The following is a 25,141-nucleotide window of genomic DNA, read 5'->3' on the forward strand; positions in this document are numbered from 1 at the left end:
AAAAACGTTGTAGAATGCTATGTATATGTTACCATTTGTGTAAAAGATGGAGGGAAATAATATATTCATATTTGCTGGTATGCACTTAAGAGAACCCTGGAAGGATATGCCAAAAATTATCGAGAGCTATTACTTATGCAGAGGAGGAGGAGATGTAGTGGAAAGATTTTCACTGAATCCTGTTAAATGCTTTGTAGATTTCGCCATATGAATTACATGACTTATGCAAAACACATTCTCCTTTCTCTTCTCTTGTTATGCCTGGAGTGTGGCTAGGAACTGCTGTAGCTTTTCTGAGACCACGAGAGGAGTCACTCTGGTGATTGAAAGCCAGCACTGGGAGGTGAAGGGAAAATGAAGAGATAGCAAGGACCAGAAGCCTTGATGGCAACATTGGGCTGTTAATCAACCCTCTCACTTCTCTGACTTGCAGCTTATTTCATGGGACGTTTTTCCCTATTGAAGCCATTTTGAGTAGGATCATCTGTTACATGTGGTTGAGGGCATGCAACTGCCACACTAGTCTAGAGAGCTAAGCCCGGGCACCCCCTTAACAGACGTCGGTCACAGTGGGTTAGGACAATAAGTATGACCTTCTTTTCCAGACTCCTTTGTCCTCCTCCCCTAACTGCTGAAGAAACAACCTTCCCTTCTGGTCTTCATCACACTTCTACACACCCATTTGCACTAATTTCACTGTGCTGTGATCTCTTTTTGTACATTCCATTTGTCATTTACAATGTCTATTCTTGCAGAGTTCAGTTCCCTGGGCATTATAAATGACGCACGAATCCCCCCATGGGCACCTCTCAGCCCACCTTGCATGGCTTCAGTAACTTCTGATTCTAATCTTTGCCAAAGAAGAAAGCAGCAAGACTATGTACCAAAGCTATTTGTCTTTCCATCAAACTACCCAAAATAATCAGGGAGGCAGAGACAAAGCTCTATGCTTTACCAGGCCCTCTTCTTGAGTATACAGAAAGATGACATTCCCCAGTCGCCCTCACAGCTAGATGGGAGCCACGTAACTAGTTATGGCCAAGGGGCTGAGTGTGTGAAACTTGCAGACCAAAGCACAGAAGACGGACGTGAGTTCTCCACACCCTCATTCTTCTCCAGTCATGGGGAACACAGAGGCCTTGTGTCATGAGAGTACAACCCTAAGAAGGAAGCAACCTGAATCTTAGAGTCACCTTTACATGACAGACTTTACATGAGGCAGGCAATAAAAGCTTTCACATATTAAAAGTGTGACACTCTCGGTGGGGCACAGGGGGTCACGCCTGTAATTCCAGCACTTTGAGAGGCCGAGGTGAGTAGATCATGAGGTCGAGAGATTGAGAACATCTTGGCCAGCATGGTGAAACCCCATCTCTACTAAAAATAAAAAGTAGCTGGGCATGATGGCACACGCCTGTAGTCCCAGCTACTCAGTTGAGGCTGAGGCAGAAGAATTGCCTGAACCCAGGAGGCAGAGGTTGCAGTGAGCCGAGATCGTGCCACTACACTCCAGCCTGGTGACAGAGCGAGACTCTGCTCGAAAAAAATAGAAAAAAGAAAAAAAGTGTGACATTCTCAGGTTTGTTAACAGAACACAATCTAGCACATCCGGGCTCAGTCAACCTTTCTGTCAACAAAAATGTGTTGAATGAAAAACACACCTGCTGTCTACCCAACCCTGGGCTGGATGTTAAGAAAGATACAGAAAAGGGTGTGAAGATGCTCATTCACTGAGCATTATTTATTAAAAATTGTGCTAGCTTTGGTCTTTGTCCTTGGGGTATTTAATATCTAAATCAGGAGACAAAATACACACTTTAAAAAAAGACAAAAAGAAAAATAGTTAAGTATTAACCACATGGTCTCCCTAGCTAAGTCAGCTTCCCACTAATATGTTCTCAAAACACAATATATTTTTTGAATTTATTTTACTGATTGTATGATTCTCTATTTCATGTCTGTCTCTCTCCCTGGACTGTACATAGCTCAACTGCAAATAGTAGGTGTTTTCGTTGTTTGGGGTTTTTTTACCATTTTATTTCCAGTACATGTGCACAGCACATAGTAGGCACTCAATAAAGACCTAATTAATGAAGGAAGATTTGCTTCACCACATTTTTGCTTCCTTACCTACTTTTCATTAAACTAGCAGGAAACTGTAATATTATTAACTTTACTTATTCACTCCTTGGGGTTTGACTATCCCTACACTCGTGAGGGCAAAGCAAATCTATACTGACTTCAGCACACCCTTGCCTGTCAGAAAAGCTAGGAAGTCACTGTATTTCAGGGGCACAAATAAAAGAGAGAGGCCAGGTACGGTGGCTCACGTCTGTAATCCCAGCACTGTGGAAGGTCAAGGTGGGAAGATCACCAGAGGCTAGGAGTTCAAGACCAACCTGGCCAACATGATGAAACACCGCTCTACTAAAAATACAAAACATTAGCCAGGCATGGTGGTGCATGCTCGCAATCCCAACTACTCAGGAGACTGAGGTAGGAGAATCGCTTGAACCCACGAGGCAGAGGTTGCAATGAGCCAAGATCACACCATTGCACTCCAGCCTGGGTGACAGAGCAAGACTTCATCTCAAAAAAGTTTTTAAAAATGCAAAAAGTTTAAAATAAAAGAGATAAACATGTATGGCTTCTCTATTGCCTCATATGAGGGGGCTTATAATATGGATGTATATTCCTTAGCAACATCCTTCTTGTAGAAGAGTAGGTTGGTCATATGCTAATAACATCAAGCAATGTAAAGTATAAATCAATGATTCTTCAGGAAATCTGAGTATTACGAGGCATAAATCATCCCTCTTACAAGCCAAGATTTAAATTGAAATAAAACATTCAATGGTTTAAAATGGGGAGGGGCATTTTTCATGCTAACATTTAATGTAAATTTTTCTTTTGCCCATCTTGGCTGCCAAACCAGTGATACGAAATAGACATTGGAAATATCATGCTTTGTCAGTAGTGCAAGAGAAAAGTATATCTCTAAAATTAAATTTAAAAATCTGCATGCTAAGAGAATGTGGACATTTCATTGTTATCTTCTTTTGATTTTAGCAATTGGTCTGCTTGTCATTATATCCTTCTTGACACAGAACTACCACCTCAAATTCTAAACAACTTCCTTTTCCCTATAATCCTCTACATAGTTGGTGGTGTGAAGATTAAAGCTTAGCCAATTAGCCACCCACTGCAGCTCAGTTAATCACATAATCTTTGAGATGGTCACAGAGCAGTGGTGTATGCAATGTTTTCTTCTTTTTCTTTTTACAGACAAAGATTTAACTAATTGTGAGATTTAGCAATGCTCTGGAATATAAAGGGCGGGAAGGTTTTAAATCTGAGGCTGTGTCACTGCTTTATGAGACAGGGCTTATCTTCTTCCAAGAGACACTGTAGCACAGAGACTTCTTTAACAAGTTTCCAAATACCCTAAATTAGTCAACCATTGCTTATTTAGACCAAGGTTTACTGCTTTAGAATAATGACCGGTAATCCGTAAGGTAAAACTAAGATTCTGTCACATGACAGCTACACATTCCATTAGGTGACTGCCATGTTAATGTCTGTTTAAAGGAAATGCTAATCCAAACTGAAGTTTGACAATACTTGACTCTCCTTAATAAGGCCACATATGAGGAGGAAGAGAAAAGAGGAGGGGAAAGAGGGATGGAAAGACTCAAGGGACTGAGGGATGGGGAAGAAAGAGAGGAAAAGAGGGTTGCACAAAGTAAACAAAGAGGGAAACAGAGGTAGGGGCTCTAGGAAGCGAGGCTCACCAGATTCCAAGCAAGTCCTGGTAAGGTAAACTGATCTTGTGGCATTGCTGTCAGTTGCTAGGGAAATGTTGATTAGCAGATTAACCCCAGTTCTCTCACACTAAATGTGTTGTGGTCATGGTCTAGCATTAATGACAAAATGTGCCATAGTGAGCATGTCTATAACATTTCAAAGTTCTGACACAGCTTTCTGGCCACTGTGCTTCTGGAAGTCATGAATTAAGGGAAAGACACCAATCCTCCACCCCCAAAGTGACAAAGCAACACAATGACCCTCCCAAAACCAAGAGCTACAGAAGCAAAGAAAAATGTTGGAGGAATCCAGAGATTAGAGAAGCAAATGAAAATATTGGAGGAGCCCAGAACTAGGAATTAACTGTGCAGAGGACTGAGGAAATCTGTTAGTCATGGGAGATACTACAGAAACCAACCGGCAGAGAAAGGAACGAGTTTCTCCAGAGATAGAGCTGCGCATTCCCTACCAGTTGGTATTAGAAGTGACTAAGCAACTGATCATCAGGAGGGAAGGGGACACAGTCTGTGAACCCACACATGTTGTGTTTACAACGGAACTAATGTCCTCAGAGGACTAGGTCCAAGCAGGAGAATTATTAGATATGAGAAGTTGGGGAGAGAAGGGGAGGTCTCAAGGGTGGGGATCAGGAGTAAAGAAGGCAAAAATAATACTCTTACATAGGCAGGGGAAGGAAATCAAAGACCAGCAACTCTGACCTTAAATCTAAGAAAATCTACCTCTGGCAGTCTACGCTGGCTTTAGCGTTCACACATCCATGCACTTATTGCTGGTCCTCAGCAAGTCCACATAGTGCCATCCTCCCTGACTAGCTGGAGCAACGCTAGTGGGGTATTTGTTCTTATGGCCCTTGAGCAGATTTCCCAGGGACTTTTCTACACAGCTTTTGAGAGCCGTTTTGTCTACTATGAATTTTCTTATTGATCAGACTCCTCTGGAATGTCTACAGGACTTGCACTTTTTGGACAAGTGTATGTGGACACCTTCCTGTTAGGGTGTTGGGACTAAAGCAATCCTAGCCCAACAAGGATTCACCAATGGAAGGGAATGGGAAATTCACCTTCCAGTCCACCTACATCATTCTCCTTCCTCTTTGTATCTGCAATGATTTTCTTCCTTCACAGCACTCAAGATCCAGTCACCATGTTGGTTTCTCACTCTTGGCCAGACTCCATGTCATCTGGATCAGACCATCACTGTCCACATCTACCTTCTTCACTCCACAGGAGTCATTTCTCCTTTACAGTGCTTACATTCTTTTTAAACAGAATTCTTCTAGAAGCTTATCCTATACTTTTGGTCCTGAACAGAAAAGATACACCAACATCTTTTTTTTTTTTTTTTTTTTTGAGACAGAGTCTCGCTCTTGTTGCCCAGGCTGGAGTGCAATGGTGTGATCTTGACTCACTGCAACCTCCACCTTCTGGGTTCAAGCCATGCTCCTGCCTCAGCCTCCCAAGTAACTGGGATTACAGGTGCCCACCACCACGCCCAGCTAGTTTTTTTTGTATTTTTAGAGATGGGGTTCACTATGTTGGTCAGGCTGGTCTTGAACTCCTGACCTCAGGTGATCCACCCACCTTAGCCTCCCAAAGTGCTGGGATTACAGGCACGAGCCACTATGCCCGGTTGACATCAATATCTATGTTGCCCTTGGCTTTATCTTGAAAGCATGGAAATAAATCTGGCCCGTTACTTTATTTCAACCCTCAGGGCTTCGGTTACCTTTGCTTTACAGTGTCTCTCCAATATGGTCTCTGTCCTCATGTCATCCCAGCCATTCCCCAAGAAACCAACAAGCAACAGCTTTAGTCAACCACATGGATCAGCCTTATATGCATGAAGAGCATAAGGCAGTTCCAGTGGCAGGACCAGAGAGGTCCTCAGAAGGCCTCCATCCAAAAACATCACTGGACACTAACCTGCCAAACTCCCTAAACATTCCCATCAACTAATTTACTTTGGTTTAAATCCTAGAGTTTAAGGAGGTTTCATTTAAAATACCTCCAGAAGACAAGTCACTGCCAGCCATCGATTCTACTCCTAGCATTAACACGACATTGTTCACTAATAAGACAACAGGTAGCAAGCTGCACATAGAGGGAAGCGGACACAGAACAAATGAGATTTGGAAGGGGAGAATGAAGGGTAGAGGACCAGGTGCAGCAGAGGATGGGGTCAAACAGACCAGGTCCCTCTAGAGCACTCAGGGGCATGACAGGAGGGACAGAAGGTCTCCAAAGCAAGGAAGCAGCATGAGCTTCCTCCTAGCCTGACAGACACAATGCTCCAGTAATAACATCTTGTATTTATAAAGGTCTCAGAGTTTACAAAGCCCATCTCATAGCAATCACTTCATCTGGTTCCTAATGAAAACTGGGCAGCACACGTATCCCCAGTTGAAGGTCAATGATTTTGAAGCCCAGATGACCGAGGGACTAACAAGCTACAGAACTGGGTCCTTCTAGCAACTCATCCAGCTGATGCAGTGGTTAAGAATTCCGGGCTAAAATCCAAGCTCTGTGACCGATTAGCTTTAGAGTCTTGAACGCTCAGAGCCTCAGTTACTCTTCTGTAAAATGGGATATTATAAAGAGCTCCTGAGTAAATGCACATAAAGAGCTTAGCACAGTGCCTACCCTACCAAAAACAAGTAGCAGACATAAGCTACTGGTGTCATGACTAGTATATCGTGACATAGAGCAGTCATTCTAACCCTGCCACCTACTAAAACCATCTGGCAGTCTCTCCAGCTTTACTGCTGCCCAGGCCTCACCCGAGACTACAAATGAAACTCTGCAAGTATATGGTCTAGACATTTGTATTTCCTTCTTTTTTTTTTTTTTTTTTTTTTTTTCCATTCTCTCTTGGGTGATTCTGATGCAAAGTGCCACGACTCAAAATAAATGATACAGGCTGGGCGCAGTGGCTCATGCTTGTAATCCCAGCATTTTCGGAGGCCAAGGCAGGCAGATAACCTGAAGTCAGGAGTTCAAGACTGGCCTGGCCAACATGGTGAAATCCCATCTCTACTAAAAATACAAAATTAGCTGGGTGTGGTGGCGCCTGTCTATAATCCCAGCTACTCAGGAGGCCGAGGCAGAAGAATCACTTGAACCTGGGAGGCGGAGGTTGCAGTGAGCTGAGATTGTGCCACTGCACTCCAGCCTAGGCAACAGAGCAAAACCCAATCTCAATAAATAAATAAATAAATAAATAAATGATACAAAGCCGTATTTCTCAAATTGCAACATGCATTCAAATCACCTGATGATCTTGTTAAAATGCAAGTTTTGATTCCATAGTTTGGGGCTGGGAAATCAGAATTTGTAACATACTAGCAGGCGATTGATGCTGACGCTGCTTATCAGCAGGTAGCACATTAAAGGACACAGAGATGATCAGAAAACAGGGGTGATAATGACAGGCAAGTGGGGACCAAAAACTAAGAAAACAAAAACCACAAGGAACTAGTGGGAGGACTTAAGAGGTCCTTGGTCTCAATTCATAGGTTGGCCTCTTTGGTATCATTAAGTGACACAATTAGTGACAAGCAAAGAGCAGAGTCAGGTGCAAGCCAGATGATGCAAACCAGACTCTTCTCAAATGGGAACTATGACTACACATCACGACCTCCTCATCACTGCCAAGCAGAACGGTCTGAATGTTCTGTCTCCCTTCTGACCATCATGTCTGTACATGACCCTATTCCTCCCGAAACCTGCTCCCCGTCCTAACTATGCCCTTACTCATTTCTCGACTAAAAAGATTCTGCCTTCAGTGTAAAGCCCCTTCTAAAAGACAGTACTTTCCATTCACCTTGGATTCCTTCGCTCACCTGTACTCTTTAACCGACCTGGACCACCACCTTCATCCACTTACTTCACCCCAGCACCCTGGGACTGCATATGCCAGGGAAATAATTGGGAACCACAGTAGATTGGCCCACCACAGGCTTCGTCTTCATTTAAACCGTGCCCAGGAGACTGCCAACAGAGTATCGCTCCTCCCTCGCTGCCTTGTTAGGTTCATTTCTTCACAGAAGCAACTTAGCATTTAATCTACATTCCTGTATTTCGTAGTTTCTTTTTGAAACCTTGGATCATTGCTCCTGAGAAGACTGGGACCCAAGGAAAATCAGTTTCATTTTCTTCAGCTTGTCCTAGGCAGTGGTTTGCAATCCCTGTTGTATATTAGAATCACCTGGGGCCTCCCTGCCCCTCGGTGCCTCCACCCCAATCCCACTCTGGTTTACTTGTCCGAGGAGGAGTCTGGTAATGAATATCTAGGGTCCAAAACCACTGCCCTTGGGAAGCCATACTATTCCTACCTGGAAACTAAGTAGAAACAAGCTCCTCTCCACAGTAAATGCATCATCCCTGCATGGAATATGAGGAGAGGCGGGTTTCCACCCAAGCTCATCGCCTTCTGTGATGGTTCCCACGATGAAGCTAAGGGAGCTCTGGAAGCAGTGGGAGGCCAATTCTAAAGATGTAACAATTTACGGTTCATCCACCTCAGCCTTGAAAAGCCGGACCCGTTCTCCAGGTCTTCCAGCAGAGCTGGGCTCAGAGCAGCTGTCGGCTCTTTGAAGTGTGACTCACTCACTGGCTAAGAATGGGGAGAAGGATTCAACTGCGCAACTCCTTTGCCTCTGTGAGCCCCAGAAGGGACTCATTTTTTTCAACAGGCCAATTAAAAAAAAAACAAAAGTCCTTTGCCCACACAGATAAGTAGTGACTTCAGGAGTTTATAAGGCAGTTAACAAGGCAGAAAACTCAACCAAAGAATGCCAAAGAAATGTTCTGACTTCACCCGCAGTCTACCTTAGTATGCTCCACCCAACATGGGATTCAGCTGAACAGACCTGGTTTACTAAATCTAGAAAATTAACAACAACTAAGTTGAGTAGAAAATTACCGTCAAACACCATCAATGAACAGAATATATCTTAATTGATCTGATTCCTAAATTAAGCCATTCAGGAAACAGCTGTAATATCTACAAAGAAGTCTTCACCCACCAAGTAATCCCTGTAAATGAAAACATCCTACCTGATTAGATCTGGTTCAGCACCCTCATTCTTAAAGGATGCCAGAAGTAGTCTCTCTCGAGTGACAAGATCATCCAAGAGGTTCTGTCTTCGATCCCCTTCAAGCTGTGTTCTGCAGACATCTTGTTAAGGTCCAACGGTGAATAAATTACCTCGTTTTAACTATCACATTATTAAGTTAGCTCTTCAAGTCAGCTGTGGCTCTTACAGACTCAATCACTACCACCCGGAAGAGACTCGAGCCTCTCTTGTGCTTTTCCTGCTCTGACCTTCACCTTCACCAGGCCATCAGGTAAAGGGCCTTGACAGTACCGTTGGAGAGGGACTTACAAACACGGACACAGATCACGACACAAGTTCTTTCATTGAGAAACATACTAGGTAAAGAATACTTTCCTCCCAGTGACCACATTCATTCATTTATTTATTTTTGAGACAGTCTCGCTCTGTTGCCCTGGCTGGAGTGCAATGGTATGATCTTGGCTCACTGCAACCTCTGCCTCCCCAGTTCAAGGAATTCTCCTGCCACAGCCTCCCGAGTAGCTGGGATTACAGGCACACACAACCACACCTACCTAACTTTTGTATTTTTTAGTAGAGATGGGGTTTTGCCATGTTGGCTAGGCTGGTCTCAAACTCATGACCTCAGGTGATCCACCCACCTTGGCCTCCCACAGTGCTGGGATTACAGGCATGAGCCACCACGCCCAGCCCTAGTGACCAAATTTAAATGACTTTCCCTGCCAATAGTGCAATCTAGCTCAGTGGTGTCTTAGGTTTGGAGCTGTGTGTGTCAGTGTTAAACAGTGGAACACAGTTTCATAGTTCCACTATGGAACACTGACACATATAACTCAATATCAATACCCTAAGATGCTCTGTTTAAAAAAGTGAAGGTGTTGGGGGAAAGAAGTTCTCTATATTGCTTTCTTCCATGTGAATATCTATTAACACACCTAGAATATATTTTATAAAGTGCTACTTTATGAAACAGATTTGCTCTATAAATTGTTACCATCAGTTCACTATTTAAATACATTGCATAATCTATAAAGAAAATCACAAAGAGAATCATTTTAACGTGTGACTCTGGCAAACAGGCTAGACTAGGAGCCCCAAGGGCAGAGTTGTGGCCCTGTTTTCACCACCGTGATCCTGAACCACTTATTTCACCTTTTGGGATCTCTGTTTCTTTATCTGTAACACCAGGTAATCTCTAACCCCTTTTCCACAACAATTTGTAAGTGGGGGTTAAAAAAAAAAAATAACCATCCTTCTAGGAAATGTAGTCTTTGGCAAGAAACAATTCACCAATAAGTGGATGGGAGGGCGGCGTATACGCACACATGCAGCAAAAAGGGAAGTGGCGTCTGTCAACAACCCTTGCCGCTTCCCTTGGACTAAATACAAAGTTTTACACACTAGCTTTCTTTTTATCTTTTCTTTTCTTTTTTTTTTTTTTTTGAGACGGAGTTTCGCTCTTGCTACCCAGGCTGGAGTGCAATGGCGCAATCTCGGCTCACCGCAACCTCCGCCTCCTGTGTTCAGGCAATTCTCCTGCCTCAGCCTCCTGAGTAGCTGGGATTACAGGCACGTGCCACCATGCCCAGCTAACTTTTTGTATTTTTAGTAGAGACGGGGTTTCACCATGTTGACCAGGATGGTCTTGATCTCCTGACCTCGGGATCCACCCGCCTCGGCCTCCCAAAGTGCTGGGATTACAGGCTTGAGCCACCGCGCCCGGCCACATACCAGCTTTCTTGATGCAAACTACAGGAGCTGGTTTTTTTAGGCTGAACTGGGTGTATGTGTGTGTGCATGTTAAGAAACACTGTAAAGGAAATGTTGGAGACAAGTTCTGCCATAAAACAATGAGTGGAGAAAGCTAACAAACACTTTTTAAATACATCTGGCTAGGTGTGGTGGCTGATGCCTGTAATCCCAGCACTTTGGGAGGCCAACGCGGATGGATCACTTGAGGTCAGGAGTCCAAGACCAGCCTGGTCAACACGGTAAAACCCCGTCTCTACTAAAAGTACAAAAATTAGCAGGGCCTGGTGGCGCATCCCTGTAATCCCAGCTACTCGGGAGGCTGAGGCAGGAGAATTGCTTGAACCCGGAAGGCGGAGGCTGTAGTGAGCAGAGATTGCACCACTGCACTCTGGCATGGGTGACAGAGCAAGACCCCATCTCAAAAAAATCCGACACAGACATAAAAACTGAGCACAAAAATAAGATACCTCAACTCAACGTTTTTTTTTTTTTTTTTTTTTTTGAGATGGAGTCTCACTCTGTTACCCAGGCTGGAGGAGTGCAGCCGTGCAATGTCAGCTCACTGCAACTCCGCTTCCTGGGTTCACGTGATTCTCCTGTCTCAGCCTCCCAAGTAGCTGGGACTACTGGCACATGCCATCATTCTCAGCTAATTTTTGTATTTTTAGTAGAGATCGGGTTTCACCATGTTGGTCAGGCTGGTCTCGAACTTCTGACCTTGTGATCCGCCCACCTTGGCCTCCCAAAGTGCTGGGATTACAGGCGTGAGCCACGGCACCCGGCTGCCTCATACACTCTTGAGAGGAATGCAAACAGGTTCAACCAACTGCCGGACTGCCTTCTAAATATTTAACAAAATATAAAAGGCACAGTCTTTCAACAGACATTTCTCTGCAGATACAGTGATACAAGTACTTAGAAGCAAGGATGTACTCTGAACCATTATTTATAATAGCCACATTGGAGATATCAATAAGGAAGTAGTGTATCTGCACTACGGAATGTTTTGTAGCCTTAAAAAAATAATAGGAAAGCTGTTTAGAGGGCTGATGTTAATTAACATTTTTGAGCACTTACTGTTTGTTTACATGAATTATTTGACATGGAATAATCTCCAAAACACAACATTAAACCAAAAGAGAAAAATAAAAACAAAAACAAAAAACAGCAGCAGCAAAAAGCTAAACAGTGAATAGTATGCTCTTTGTTTTAAAAAAAAAAATCATCTCTATATGTGTGTATATAGACACAGAAAATTTCTGATACATAAACATTGCCTCTAAGGAAGGAGAACTGGGAATTAAGAGTATAAGAGGGACTTATGTTTCACTGCATATTGTTTCCTTATGTTCATCTCTATCATTCACTAATAAAAACACAAGCTTCAGAACCATATGTATAATATAATCCCTTTATAGGCAAAAGAATTTTATATTTACATATGCATATATTTCAAGCCTAGAAAAGTCTGAGATACTAGCTATTAGGCATCAACACTTAACTATGAAGAATGAGATGAGACAGGATAGAATAAGGAAGAGAAAGAGGAGTCATTGGTAACAACTAATGACAAATGTATAGGTAGAAAGTATAATACTTTTTATAATAAAAACAATAAAGGTACATTTTTAAATCAGCAAATACTAGCTACAGATACAAACTTATGTTAAGAATGAGCTAACAAAGAACATCAGTTTAAAAACAGTAAAACTTGATGTTTTGTAGATGAGTAACTAAAGAACAGAATCCCACACAGTTGATGCTAGAAGAGGCCTTAAAGATCCCAATTCTCTCATTTTGCTGACCAGAAAATTAAGGGCCAGCATGGCTAAGTCACTTGGCTGGGTTAACAGAAATGCTAAGCTAGAGCCCAGCTCTTTCTATCCGAGGTCAGGGCTTTTCCGCCAAACGTTCTGGGGACTCCTCCACCTGGAGGTGCTGACTTAACTTTGCCACTCCTTAGGATCCTGATAAAAACAATACTGTGAGTACGAATTCAGAATATTCCCAGAGACTCTGTAAATCTGGAAAACAATCCAATGAGGAATACTCTTGTCTCATTGTTTTATGTTTTATTTTAATCTATGGAGAGAAGAGAGCATAAGGAGATGGGGAGGAGGAAGATGGAATGAGAATAAATTAATGAATGGACCATCTGCATAGCATCCTTGTTATATAAGAGTTTTGTTAAGAGATCAGAGGAAACCATCTATACAGCATGTATGTGAACAGGTATGTAGCACTTGTGTGAAGCAGGGTAGTGGGGAAAGGGTGTGCCTGAGTGATGCTAAGGACAAGGAGAAGGTAGGGCATACAATCAGTGGCCAGTGCTGGGGACCCCCTCTTCCACCAACCTGGTGAATAGCCAAGGTAGAAGGTCAGAGAACAGATAAAGGAAAAGAGCTAACTATCAGAGTACTTTGTCATTGGCTATGCTGATTGTACATGTAATTATAGCCAATTCATGGATCTGTAAGGTTATAAATAAAACTGGATCCTGATTTCATATTATTGATAGCTACTACCAGCATGCATAAGCTCAGCTTCTCTGCTGTAACCTGGTAAGCATTTGAACCACAGATGGAGCAGGGTAAATATGCAACTGGATCCATAGGACACCCAATCCCACTTCAGCGCCTGGATTTTCTCTTATATTTGATAGAAGGCTTAAGAATTTAGGCCAGGTATGGTGGCTCACACCTGTAATCCCAGCACTTTGGGAGGGCAAGATGGGTGGATCACCTGAGGTCAGGAGTTTGAGCCCAGCCTGGCCAACAGAGTGAAACCCCATCTCTACTGAAAATACAAAAAATTAGCTGGGTGTGGTGGCAGGCACCTGTAATCCCAACTACTTGGGAGGCTGAGGCAGGAGAATTGCTTGAACTCAGGAGGCAGAGGTTGCAGTGAGCTGAGATTGCACCATTGCACTCCAGCCTGGGCAACAAGAGTGAAAACTCCATCTCGGAAAAAAAAAAAAAGAATTTAGGTAAGTCTTATTTTGCAAAAGAGCTGCTCTGGAGAAGGAAAAAGTTTGCAGATAATTACTTCTCCATGCCAAAAAAAGCAGAACTGCAAGGGAACGGTTTAAGGTTTTAGAGGTCAAAAGACTGTTCTGGCTTTCTTTTTTTAAGTCAACAAACTCTAATAAATCTTTATGATGTACCAGGCCAAGTCCTTACCTTCCTCAAAGCACTGATCACATTTTGCAAGGACTATATTTAATACCATAATTATTTATTTGTTTTGATACAATCACCATGCATGATTAAAAACTCCATAAAGAGGGCTGGGTGACGTGGCTCATGCCTGTAATCCCAGCATGTTGAGAGGCCAAGGTGGGTGGATCATGAGGTCAGGAGATCGAGACCATCCTGGCCAACATGGTGAAACCCCATCTCTACTAAAAATACAAAAAAATTAGCTTGGTGTGATGGTGCGCACCTGCAGTCCCAGCTACTCAGGAGGCTGAGACAGGAGAATCACTTGAACCTAGGAGGTGGAGGTTGCAGTGAGCCGAGATCACATTACCACACTCCAGCCTGGGCAACAGAGTGAAACTCCATCTCAAAAAAAAAAAACAAACCTCCAAAAAGAAAGGACTACCTGTAAATTCTCAATGGTAGCTGAACTCTTTACAATATTGATAAAATAATCAATAGCAGCTAATCCTCAAGGTGGACTTAGTACATGTGAAGTACTTTGCATATAATCTCATCCTTACAACTATCCTTTATGCCAGATGGACTTCTAGCATCCCATTCCACAAATGAGGCACAAAGAGGCTAAATAAACTTGCCCAAGGGTAAGTAAGTGTTGGTAACCTCCTTTCATTCAACACCCACCATTATGGGGGTGGGTGGGCTAGTCCTGTGAAGGGCTTTAAAAAGATTTTCTTCAACTTGCACAATAACCTGGCAAAGTATGATTATTCTTATATTATAGACCATGAAACTAAGGTCCAGAAAAAGCTAAACAGCGGCAGAACTGGTCTTCAATCTCAGTTCTGTCTGCTTTCAAAGCCAATGTTGTTCCCACTATACCAATGGCACCTTCAGGCTTCAGCAACCAGTAAGGTATCCAAAAAAACTAGTGAGATGTGGCTGGATCCGGTGGCCCACGTCTGTAACCCCCGCACTCTGGGTGGCTGAGGTGGGTGGATCACAAGGTCAAGAGATCAAGACCATCCTGGCCAACATGGTGAAACACAGTATCTACCAAAAATACAAAAAAACAAAAATTAGCTGGGAGTGGTGGCGCACCTGTAGTCCCAGTTACTTGGGAGGCTGAGGCAGGAGAACCCTTCAAACCCAGGAGACGGAGGTTGCAGTGAGCTGAGATTGCTCCACTGCACTCCAGCCTGGCAACAGAATGAGACTCCATCTCAAAAAAATAACAAAACAAAAAAACAAAACTAGTGGGGTTTAACTTACGTAGAATTACCAATCATACATTTTGCTAGGTATGGATGTTGAAGAAAACGAGAAACAAAACTACCTACTTTTACTGTCATGGTGAAAGAGCAAGAAGATTTTGACACCAAAAACCAGAAAGAACCATGTAACAGTTCTGTGTAAGTCAGAAAACAGGCTTGCCATGTTGGTTCACACCAATAATCTCAGCACTTTGGCAGGGCAAGGCAGAGGATCGCTTGGGACTAGAAGTTTGAGACCAGCCTGGGAAACACAGCAAGACCGCATCTCTACAAAAAATTAGCTGGGCATGGTGGCATACACGTGGAATCCTCGCTACTCGGAAGGCTGAGGCAGGAGGATCACTTGAGCCCAGGAGTTTGAGGCTGCAGTGAGCTATGAATTCCCCTGCCTTCCAGCCTAGGCAACCCGGTGAGATCCTGTCTTTAAAAAGTCAGGAAAAAATTCTTATAAACCAAAAAAAATTCAACTACATAAACACCATCTTCTCCTTATTTTTCTCACGTTATCAAGTATCAGTGAATATGGACGGACAGGCACAGTGTGTGAGAACCACTTCACCTACACTGGAGCTACCAGGGGAGTCCTGTAAAATCTGCTCAGTCAGCCTCTCCACAACTACATTCACTGAGGTTTGTTATATAGTAATTACCACATACCATGTACCTATCTATCTACCTACCTTTTTTTTTCCCCCAAAAAATACAGAGTTGAGAAATTTATAGATTTTAAAAAATTATTTCCAAAGGCTTTCTCCCAAGACACCAAAGTACTTTTTGATATCAAACCCTTTTGTAAAGAGATTTTTTTCTTTTTCTTTTTTTTGTTTTGAGATGTAGTCTTGCCGTGTTAACTGGGCTAGAGTGCATTTGCACAATCTTGGCTCACTGCAACCCCTGCCTCCTGGGTTCAAGAGATTCTCCTGCCTCGGCCTCCCAAGTAGCTGGGATTACAGGTGCCCGCCGCCATGCCTGGCTCATTTTGTAGATTTTTAGTAGAGACAAGGTTTCACTATGTTGGCCAGGCTAGTCTCAAACTCCTGACCTCGTGATCCGCCCGTGTTGGCCTCCCAAAGTGCTGGGATGACAGGCATGAGCCATTGTGCCCGGCCTGAGATTTTCTTTCTTCTCTTTAAAATAAATAAAGGTGCTGCCTCCTTTGAAATGCCAACAAAAGGATACATTTCATGTGAAACCAACTCTAAGAAGATGGTAATAAGTAGCTTTAGTACTATCTGACTTTCACATGCAGCCTCCCATGGCATCCATCTTTTCTCAGCTGGTGAGGCAATTATCGTTCCTATTTCAAAGCACTGTGAACAGATGTTAATGTCTTTCAGCAATTTAAACTCTCTGACTGCAAGACTTAAGTTTATTAATTGCATACTAAAGGATTCAAAAGCACAGAACTTTCATTTTAACTTGACTTTCATTCTTGCCAGGAGAAAAATACTTTTTCAGGAGAGAGCATAACATCTTATGCCTTAATTCCATGAATTTAATTGTTTAGAAAGCATTTTCATAGGACTTATCTTTCTGGCAACTCCTCGTGTTCTTTGGACAAGTTCACAAATGTAGAAAGGCATAAATTTATTAAGTATCATGAACTCTCAACTACCCAGTGCAGTAAAGAAATATAGTATTCAAATATTCACATTAAAAGAGTCACCAAACATTAATTATGCCTCAAAAAAAGGATTAAAAAGTCACTTCATTGGTGATTTATGAACAAACATTTTTCTCGACATCATGAAGTACACCTAATAAACCACAATGAACACTGTTTAATCTTCTGATAGTTAAGAAGGTTCTTGAAGATTTGTATTATAAACAAGATTTGTCTTGGCAGTCCGGCAACGCAACAATTAACAGAGAATTCTACTTGCAGACATGCCAGGTGACAGCTGACTGTATTATTTCTACTACAGTATAATTCAGCTTTTAAACAACTCACATTGGGGCCATTCAGCCCTGTGTTTGAACCCTGGTTCTTCCATTTCCTAGTTGTGGGGTCCTGGGTAATGACTAAAGCTCTCCAAGAATCCTCTCCTCAGTTTAAAAAACTCCTCTGCCAGGGCCAGGATTATAGGTGGCTCACCCCTGTAATCCCAGCACTTTGGGAGGCCATGGTGGGCGGATCATGAGGTCCGGGGTTCAATACCAGTCTGGACAACATGGTGAAACCCTGCCTCTACTAAGAACGCAAAAATTAGTTGGGCGTGGTGGTGGCACATGCCTGTAATCCCAGTTACTTGGGAGGCTGAGGCAGGAGAATTGTTTGAATTTGAGAAGTAGAGGTTGCAGTGAGCTGAGACAGTGCCAGTGCACTCCAGCCTGGGTGACAGAGTGAGACTCTGTCTCAAAAAAAAAAACCAAAAAAATAAAACCTCCTCTGCTGGAATGCTTGGTTACCTCTCCAACTTCATCAGCGACTTGCAGTCCAAAGTTTGACTTGGCCTCAGTATCTTTTTTTGTAAAAAGAGAAACACCAAAAAACAAACAAACAAAAATCTCATAATATGAGATTATCAGGACTCACAGATTGCTATCTATCTTAAATCTGGAGGATACTGCTAGAGAATTATTTTAAATGTTTGGGAAGGGGAAGTATATTAGGGGAACGGAAGATGGGAGGAACAGAAGTAGAATTAAAAAGAGGCCTTCATAATATATAAGCTAACTCCTTTCCCTTACATTAAAAGTGGCCTCCGTAGGCGGGCGCAGTGGCTCACGCCTGTAATCCCAGCACCTTGGGAGGCCAAAGCGGACCAATTATCTGAGGTCAGGAGTTCGAGACCAGCCTGGCCGACATGGTGAAACCCCATCTCTACTAAAAATACAAAAATTAGCTGGGCACAGTGGCGCACGCCTATAATCCCAGCTACTCAGGTGGTTGAGGCAGGAAAATCGCTTGAACCTAGGAGGCAGAGGTTGCGTTGAGTCAAAATCACACCACTGCACTCCAGCATGGGTTGTAACAGAGCAAGACTCTGTCTCCAAAAAAAAAAAAAAAAAAAGTGGCCTCCCTGAAAATACATAGGTTTATGAGTGCCCCCATGAGGTGGATTAGCTAAGTACCATCCCTAGTACTGGCTGTAGTTGTTACAGTAGAAATAGATCAACTATTTGAAAAAATAAATAGAATTTTAAAGAAAGTTGTTGTATTCCAGTGGAATTTTTGATGTCTCCTAGTAAATTCTACATTACCCACATAAGGCCCTAAATATTTTTGTAATGTTGGAAATAACACTTGTTTGCGGTTTCTGATGCTTACTACTTAATTCAGTAATTTGGGAAATAATTCTGAGATCACCATAAGACCAAAAATCTGTGAGATTTCAACAGATGGTCAGACTGTACGCATGTAGGAGAAAAAAGTCAATTATAACTGTGGTATGCTTCCTCTGTACTCTGTAATAACTAGCAGAAATTATTATTAACAGAAAAAAAGCAAAAGCTCTTACTTTGTATCTTTTCCTCACCCTATAGGTTTAGAACATAAATAAGGTGACTAATAATGTTACCCTAACGGAAACAAATGTATAGTTATATTAAATCAGGAAACAATATGTCGTTATCTTTCTAATATATGTGCTTTAGGTAACACTAACATGAATTTACACACCTTGACCCCATGTGTAGACTTCCCAGTGCTTAGAACTGAAAGGAAAGGAAATATTCCTGCCCATCAACTACTAAAAATACAAAAATTAGCCAGGCACAGAGGCATGGTGAGGTCTGTATATCAGGACTTGTTGATTTGGGTAAAATAAAAACCCTTTATATGATAGACCAACTGTGCTGTAACAAATCATACCAGATGGAAGGTAAAGTGTCTCAGAAAATTCCAACTGTGCTAAAAATACGGCCCTAATTGTCTGAAATTAAACTTTTATTTGAAACCTTAGTGGATTAATAATTGAATATCTAGAAAATCATGCAACTAAACCAACTTCCCTGGTGACATAAAGGGGTGAAATGGAGGAAAATATTTTTTAGAACACTTTCCATTGTTTTATCTAAGAAGCTGTATTCCTATATTTCCCCATATTTAAAATCTGGCAGTATCCATTTCCTGAAATACCAAAAACTGGGTCTTTGGCATGAACTACTGACAATCTAGAGAAAGGATGGGAGAAGACCAATTTGAAGTAAGTTTTCAAACCAATATGAACTCAGGTGTAAAGGGTTAGTGTAGGGAATAAGTCTCATATGTTTTACTAAACTGATCAGATTATTAATTTCTTTTCTTTTCTTTTGACACAGGGTCTTACTCTGCTGCACAGGCTGGAGTGCAGTGGCGTGATCTCAGCTCACTGAAATCTCCGCCTCCCAGGTTCACGTGATTCTCCTGCCTCAGCTTCCCAAGTAGCTGGGACCACAGGTGAGCACCACCATGCCTGGCTTATTTTTTATATTTTCAGTAGAGTCGGGGTTTCACCATGTTGGCCAGGCTGGTCATGAACTCCCGGCCTCAAGTGATCCACCGCCTTGGCCTCCCAAAGTGCTGGTATTACAGGCATGAGCAACCGCACCTGGCCTGGATTACGAATTTCTAAAACATATACATATATTTTAACACTTGGTAGGAGGTTAAGATGACGGCATCACTTGCGTCAAGGAAGTCCCACCCCACCCCTTCCCCTCAAACTCCCATACTAGAAGCAGCCTCTGTGCCTCTGGAGGCAAAACAAGGCAAACAAGTCACATCTCAATCATCTACGTAAACACGGGGGTGGGTGGAGAGGGGAGAGACGTATGGTTTTTGCTGGTATTGGCCACTCCGAAAAGAAATGGATCATTAAAAACTCTGGAAACTCCCAGAAGTGGAATCACAGCTTAGGATGATCATGGAAGTTTTCCTGTCGGAGCAGTAGCTAGCCATGGTCAAGGCCGTCTAGACAGGGAGCAGTGCGGGGCTCTGTAAATACAGCATTGACGGAAAGCATTAGCCTCCTTAACTGCACAGGTTACACCCAAATAAGTCAATTCCTTCGGTGGGTCTTGCTTTGCCAGCATATTCACTGTAAAACATGTAACAGACACTTAAAATAGAAATCAAGATTACAGGCAATATTTTGGAAACCAGGTCTTCCTCAAGCTGTGGAAAAATCTGGGTGGCCCAGATTCCTTCCTTTCTTAAAATAAGACTGCTTTTCCTCCCACTCTAGAAAAGAGGTGGAAATGTTTACATGGATACATCTGATGTGTTGACACAGCTCTTAGCAATAAGTCCTTCAAAAGGGCGATCTTTTCCTTCAGGTTCTGCAACAAAGCTCTGATTGTCACGGTAAGCTGAAAAGAAAAGAACACATCCTAAGTATTCCAGTCCAGAGGTATAGAATCCACGAAATTACATCACGTCAACACCACTTCACAGGCTATGATTCAACCAGGCAAGGGCTGGAAGAGATACTCAGCCCCTCACGACAAACTCAGGGCTGGAAGGAGACTGAGTGGTGTCCTGGTCTAGCTGCCCACCTACAGCGTGTATACCAGCTCCACAGCCTGGCCCAGTGGTGCGCCAAGCCAGACTGGAACTGAGGCTGGCTGGAAGTTGTCAGTGTGCCCTCACAATCAGCTGAATCCTGTTGCCTGAGCTTCTGCCCATTGATCCTATTTATCTGCCTTGGAGCCATGCAGGAAATTATGTTCACCAAATCTTCATTCAACAGCAAAAACCCTCGGTTCTCTCAACCAGGCTTCAATGACAAGGCGTGGAGTCCCTTGCCATCCCCACCGGTCTCTCTCAACAACTGGTAAAATTTACAACCCCATGAAACGTTTTATAGCAATGTGTTCTTTTCATACAAGAGGAATGTTAACCACACATGACTCTTTTTCTAGGAATATGTGAATTTTCTCCAATCAACCTAGAATCCTAGAAGACATTTTTGTCTGTGACTCTAACCTGTTACATTAAAGGATGGAGAAGACTGGAAAGGTGAAAAAACAAACTGCGTAGGTTAAGACATATTCAGCCACGGACGAAATCGGAGACAAATTAAAAAGACAGAAGGCCGCAGTTTCCTTTGCTACCTTGTCAAAAGCAGCAATTATACAACTCAAATGGGCTCCCTCCTTGGATTTGCAAAATCACACCAAGGAAAACCAGCCAGCGCACCAGAGGCTGGCCCAGGGCTGCATACATCCGGCAACCCTCCGAGGCACCTGCAGCCCAGGAAAGTCTAACCTGAACTACTCCCATACCCCTGGGAACCAAAGAGGAGCCAGTTACAATGCTTGCCGGGAAACACCAAGGAAGGCAGATCTCTCTACATTCAAAGACAAAAGAGCAAAACAAGTAAAGAAAAAAGTGCCACACACACCAGGTCTACGAAGAGGAGTCCGCAAATCAAAGCATTCAGGAGATGGAAGACTGTGTATGTAGCCATTACAAATCATGGCTCAAATCTCAATTTGTTCACACAGAAAGATATCCATCACAATTTATTAAAAGAAAAAAATCAAGCCATAAAATAAAATATCACCCAAACAGAGAAAAAAACAACCCAGGAACTAAATACAGATACTTCAAAACACCATGGTTCTGTCTAAGTTGTGGGACATTCTAGTATTTTATAAGAAAATGATTACTTTCATAATCAGGAAAAAAGTGCCATTATCACAATTAAACAGACACTTTCTAGAGCACAAGAAAAAAAAAAGACAGCCTAATTCATGTTTTAAGCTAACATAACCTTGGTAACGAGCAGTGACAGATATAACCACATGTCAATCTCACTTAAGAATTACAAATGTAAAAATCTTTTCAAAAATATTAGCAAAGCAAATTCAGAATTACATTAAAAAGGACCATATACCATCAACAAGTAGAAACTATTCCAGTAATTTAAGCACAGTTTAATGTTAGAAAAATCTAGTAATAAAGCTCATGGTGTTAATGATTAAAAACAGAATAAATATATGATTAATACAGTATAAGGGAAAATTTTTAAAAAGAAACACACACCAAAAAAAGAAAAACTAAGAATAGAACACTGCCTTAACTGCAATATTATTTAACTTTGCTCAAGAAGTTCCAACCAATAGAATAAGAAAAAATAAAGAAATATACAAGCACTAGAAAGATGAGATTATTATTTGAGATTGATAACAGTCTATTTAGAAAAGTTCAGAATCAACTGAAAGACTATTACTAATTTATTATTCTTATATTTATTATTATTATTTTGAGACAGACTCTTGCTCTGTTCCCCAGGCTGGAGTACGATAATGTGATCTCAGCTCACTGCAACCTCCACCTCTCAGGTTCAAGCAATTCTCCTTCCTCAGCCTCCTGAATAGCTGGGACTATAGGCGCCTGCCACCAAGCCCGGCTAATTTTTGTATTTTTAGTAGAGATGGAGTTTCACCACATTGTTCAGGCTGGTCTCAAACTCCTGACCTCAGATGATCCACCCATCTTGGCCTCCCCAAGTGCTGGGATTACAGGCATGAGCCACCGTGCCCAGACTGAAAGATTATTAAAAAGTAGAAGAAAAATAGTAAAATTAAAAAAAATAAAAAACAAAATAAAAACAGTAGAAGAATTCAGTATGCTGAGTAGTCATAAAGTGAAAAAAAATCAAGGACATTCCTAAATTTAAGTAATGCCTAGGAAGGATTTTTTAAATTATTATTTTGAAACTTCACTAACAATACCAACAAAATCTAAAAAATACAGCACAGTGCCTGGCACACAGTAACTGTGCAATAAATACTGCTGAAGAAACAAAAGGAAACACTCAATATTGTAAAAGCATAAGTTTTCGCCAGGCATGGTGGCTCACGCCTGTAATCCCAGTGCTTTGGGAGGCCGAGGCAGGCAGATCATGAGGTTAAGAGATCGAGAACATCCTGGTCAACATGGTGAAACCCTGTCTCTACTAAAAATACAAAAAAATTAGCTGGGCGTCGTGGCACAAGCCCAGCTACTCGGGAGGCTGAGGTAGAAGAATCGCTTGAACCCAGGAGGCGGAGGTTGCAGTGAGCTGAGATTGTGCCACTGCACTCCAGCCTGGCGACAGAGCAAGACTTCGTTTCAAAAAAAAAAAAACCAAAACATATATATATTTGTTTTCTCTGGGTGCCGTGGCTCACGCCTGTAATCCCAACACTTTGGGAGGCTGAGGTGGGTGGATCATGAGGTCAGGAGTTTGAGAGCAGCCTAGCCAACACAGTGAAACCCTGTCTCTACTAAAAATACAAAATTAGCCGGGTATGGTGGCACCTGCCTGTAGTCCCAGCTACTCGGAAGGCTCAGGCAGGAGAATCGCTCGAACCTGAGAGGCAGAGGTTGCAGTGAGCTGAGACCACGCCATTGCACTCCAGCCTGGGTGACAGAGTAAAACTCCTTCTCAAAAAAATAAAATAAAATAAAATAAAATTTTATATATATATATATATATATATATATATATATATATATATAAAATGTTCCCCAATTTCATCTAAATATACATGTCTATTTGAAATCCCATTTGGAATTCTTCTATTGCAGAAGAGGTGGAAATTAAGGCACAGCAGTTTGGTTTTTTTCCTTTTTTCAAATGAAGTTTTACAAAATTACTCTGACAGAAGGAAAAATGAAGGAAAATAAAGGCTATGAATATGTGTAATATTCATATGGGCCTTAATCAGATATAAAGTGATTATAAAAAACTACAAGAGTTGATGCTGGCAATTACCAACAGCTTCAATAGTGCAAGAGGACAGCCCAGAAACAATGTGGCTGTATACAATCCAGTAAATGAAATACGAACTATTTCATATGAGAGAAAGAAATTACTAATTTAGTAAATGGGGAAAAAATAAAATTAGATACCTACAGCACACCAAAGTAAACACCAAATATGTCAAAGATGTACATGCACAAATGAAAGAAAGTAACAGGAAAAAAGGTTAAGGAAAATTTAGATAATTAATTATTTATATAACCTCTGCATGCGAAAGGCCTTTTTAAGCATGAGTATTTCCTCCTCCGTTAGAAAAGATCACCAACAAAAATGCTGATAATTTCAAATAAAATTTAAAAACCAATACAAGTTTTAAAATGTCACCTATAAAATCAAGTTAATAGAGAAAATACGTATACTAAATACACTAGATCAAAGCTTAATATAGTTAACATGTATATAAAGAGAACTTTGAAATTAAAAAAACAAGGCTGGGCACGGTGGGTCATGCTTGTAATCCCAGCACTTTGGGAGGCTGAGGCAGGAGGATCTCTTGAGGCCAGGAGTTTGAGACCAGCCCGGCTAACATGGCAAAATCCCATCTCTACTAAAAATACAAACATTAGCCAGGTATAGTAGCATACAGCCATAATCACAGCTACTTAGGAGGCTGAGGCACAAGAATCACTTGAACCTGGGAGGAGGAGGTTAGAGTGAGCCAAGATCGAGCCACTGCACTCTAGCCTGGGCAATAGACAAGACTCTGTCTCAAAAAAAGAGACAGAGAGAAAAAGAAAAAAGGAATTAAGAAACAAAAAGATTAGGTTAAGGACATTATACAGGCAATTCATAAAGGAAGAAACACAAATATGAAAAGATGTTCAAGGCCAGGCACAATGGCTCATGCCTGTAATCCCAGCACTTTGGAAGGCTGAGGCAGGTGAATCACCTGATGTCAGGAATTCCAGACCAGCTGAGGCAGGGTAATCACTTGAACCTGGGAGACCCAGAGGTTGCAGTGAGCCTAGATTGTACCATTGCACTCCAGCCTAGGCAACAAGAGTGAAACTCCATCTCTTCAGAAAAAAAAAAAAAGAAGAAAGAAAAGATATTCAAGACATAATAAAAATGCATATTAAACTACTGTAACATAGTATTTTTACCTAATAGAGATTTTTAAAAAGATAATCAAAATTGGTGTAGAAATTATAGAAATGTAATTCTGTAATACATGTGTTCAAAGGGCTTAAAATGTTACACAATCCAAATCCAGAAAGTCTACACTGAAGAATTTATTTTAACATGGGCAAGAATTTGGCTAGATTTAAAAATCATTTATAATTAGAAAGACTCTAACTGTCAAAGAAGATGACACCAGTTAAA

General features: G+C 41.8%; 1 protein-coding gene across 3 annotated transcripts in view; it reads right to left on the reverse strand.

Moving 5' to 3' along the window:
• Positions 1-25,141, reverse strand: part of STX8 (syntaxin 8) — a 309,930-nt gene that overhangs the window by 273,568 nt on the left and 11,221 nt on the right. For all 3 annotated transcript variants that reach the window (XM_074388170.1, XM_010339853.3, XM_010339852.2), the window contains exons 4-5: positions 20,281-20,375; positions 8,880-8,990 (exon numbers count right to left, since the gene is read on the reverse strand). In XM_074388170.1, coding sequence (XP_074244271.1) covers positions 8,880-8,990; positions 20,281-20,375 — 206 coding nt within the window. The remainder of the gene's footprint in view (positions 1-8,879; positions 8,991-20,280; positions 20,376-25,141) is intronic.

The sequence above is a fragment of the Saimiri boliviensis genome, chromosome 17, assembly GCF_048565385.1.
Source record: "Saimiri boliviensis isolate mSaiBol1 chromosome 17, mSaiBol1.pri, whole genome shotgun sequence".
Classification (NCBI taxonomy): Eukaryota; Metazoa; Chordata; class Mammalia; order Primates; family Cebidae; genus Saimiri; species Saimiri boliviensis.